Source organism: Alligator sinensis, unplaced genomic scaffold (assembly GCF_000455745.1).
Source record: "Alligator sinensis unplaced genomic scaffold, ASM45574v1 scaffold109_1, whole genome shotgun sequence".
Taxonomy (NCBI): domain Eukaryota; kingdom Metazoa; phylum Chordata; order Crocodylia; family Alligatoridae; genus Alligator; species Alligator sinensis.
The window spans coordinates 463,028-464,859 of record NW_005841852.1 but is presented as its reverse complement, the minus strand read 5'-3'; the positions used below and the strand labels follow the sequence as shown (position 1 = coordinate 464,859).

The 1,832-nt window shown below is 41.6% G+C and overlaps 1 protein-coding gene across 6 annotated transcripts in view; it reads left to right on the top strand.

Moving 5' to 3' along the window:
- Positions 1-1,832, top strand: part of USP54 (ubiquitin specific peptidase 54) — a 213,092-nt gene that overhangs the window by 193,007 nt on the left and 18,253 nt on the right. For all 6 annotated transcript variants that reach the window (XM_006016260.3, XM_006016259.3, XM_025212555.1 and 3 more), the window contains one exon: positions 688-861. In XM_006016260.3, coding sequence (XP_006016322.1) covers positions 688-861 — 174 coding nt within the window. The remainder of the gene's footprint in view (positions 1-687; positions 862-1,832) is intronic.

The following is a 1,832-nucleotide window of genomic DNA, read 5'->3' as shown; positions in this document are numbered from 1 at the left end:
GTAGCAGTGGGAGCTGCCCCCCCAGAGCAGCTCTGTCCTACACCCCGCCCTGGCAGGGCAGCCCTTTCCCCAGCTCCACTCCCTCCCCCCACACCTCCCCCCACCTGGCTGCTCTCCATGTGGCTAAGCTATGCTCCTGGCCGCCTGCATGTTCTGCGGCTGCATGCACACAGAGTTCTGGGTACCCCCTACCACACTTTTAAGTACCCCTTGGGGTATGCATACTCCCGGTTGACAACCACTGCGTTGCAGCATTCCTTCCTGATTCTGCAAAGCAAACCTGTAACATTTTGGAGTTGCGGGTAAGAGGCACTTTTACAGAATTTGGGAGTAGAGCCTCTGTAAGATTTTCATGGAATTGTAACTAGAATATTATTGCATTTGGGTTTGCACCTTGGTAAGTGACAAGAACAGAGGATGCACTCTGTGAAGTGCAACAGACAGATTAGGGAACATTTTTATAAAGTAGTCCATTTGCCCTATACTTTGCAGTTTCCTTAGCCCTCTGGTTCTCCTTGCTTCATGACTAAAAATACTTTAAAAATAAAAACTAAATGTTATTTTTAGGTTGTAAAAGGAAAGATGAACAAGGAAGGGGGAAAAGCTCAGCTATGGGTATAGAAGAAATTAAATGTGTTTTATTGACTGGCAGATAGGTCTGCTGATTTTTTTTACTTTTTGTTTGAGGTGGGGAGATACCTGTGCCATCAAAAAGTGAATTGGATCAATTACAGGAGGAAGTGGCCAGGCGGGCACAGGAACAAGAATTACGCAGGAAACGGGAAAAGGAAATGGAGGCAGCAATGGGCTTTAATCCTCATCCCAGCAGGTTCATGGACCTGGATGAACTGCAGAACCAGGGTAACTCATATGAGCTGGACAAGGCTGTTGGCATGGGGGTGTGCTTTGGAATATTGTGTCAGATGTGGGGGAAGTGAGGAAGACTCTTTTTGATCCTCGGGGCACTTCAGTTTTTTTCTTTACCACTCTTTCTTTTTCTGTCCTGCTACAATATTGCTCGTACCCAAAACTGTCTCCAGCACTGGCAATTGGTCTATGAAGTCTTAAAAATGTAGGGAACAAGTGGACTGAATTTGTAACACCTAAGACTCTAATTTGGGATAAAGGGAAACCCTAATTGTTTTCTGTCCAAATAACAAATTCTGTCCATGCAAGGCACTAAAATAAAGATTTTACTCCCCATATATTTGTGCTTCTACACTCTTGGTAATTAATAATGTAATAATTACTAATGTTGATATCTAAACTGTTGTCATAAGAACCTGGTAAACAACACATTGAAATGAGGAGTAGATTCGCATTTATTTTAGAACTCTTTTGAGACTATCTGCTGAAGTCAAGTAGATATTGTATCAGTTACCACTGATTAATATCTTTGCAACTATAAATTATAGTGACTTTTTAAAAAAAAATGAAAACTCAGATTGTGAAATGTGAAGCTGCAGCCTCCAAAAAAATACTAATCCACTGAGCTATTGGAAACTAGTCTAGTTTGGTTCCTGGTAATGCTCTACTAAGCACATTGTAAGAAACATCTGCATTGTAACCTTTCCTTGTTTAAAAACCAACAAACAAGCCAAGTTATGAATTTATCCCTTCCCAGCTCCAAATTACTACGTATTCCTTATGAGGGGTTTTCGTCTCTGGTTTGGGATAGATTAGGAAACCTGGATGTATTGCTTAGCCTTTCTTTTTCATTCTTTGTGGTTTTTGCATTCCAAAAACATGGCACCTATATCTTAGATGGATTGCCTGGCTGCCAAGAAGGCTTCCTGATTATGCAAAAACTCCGGTACATTCATAACCCATTC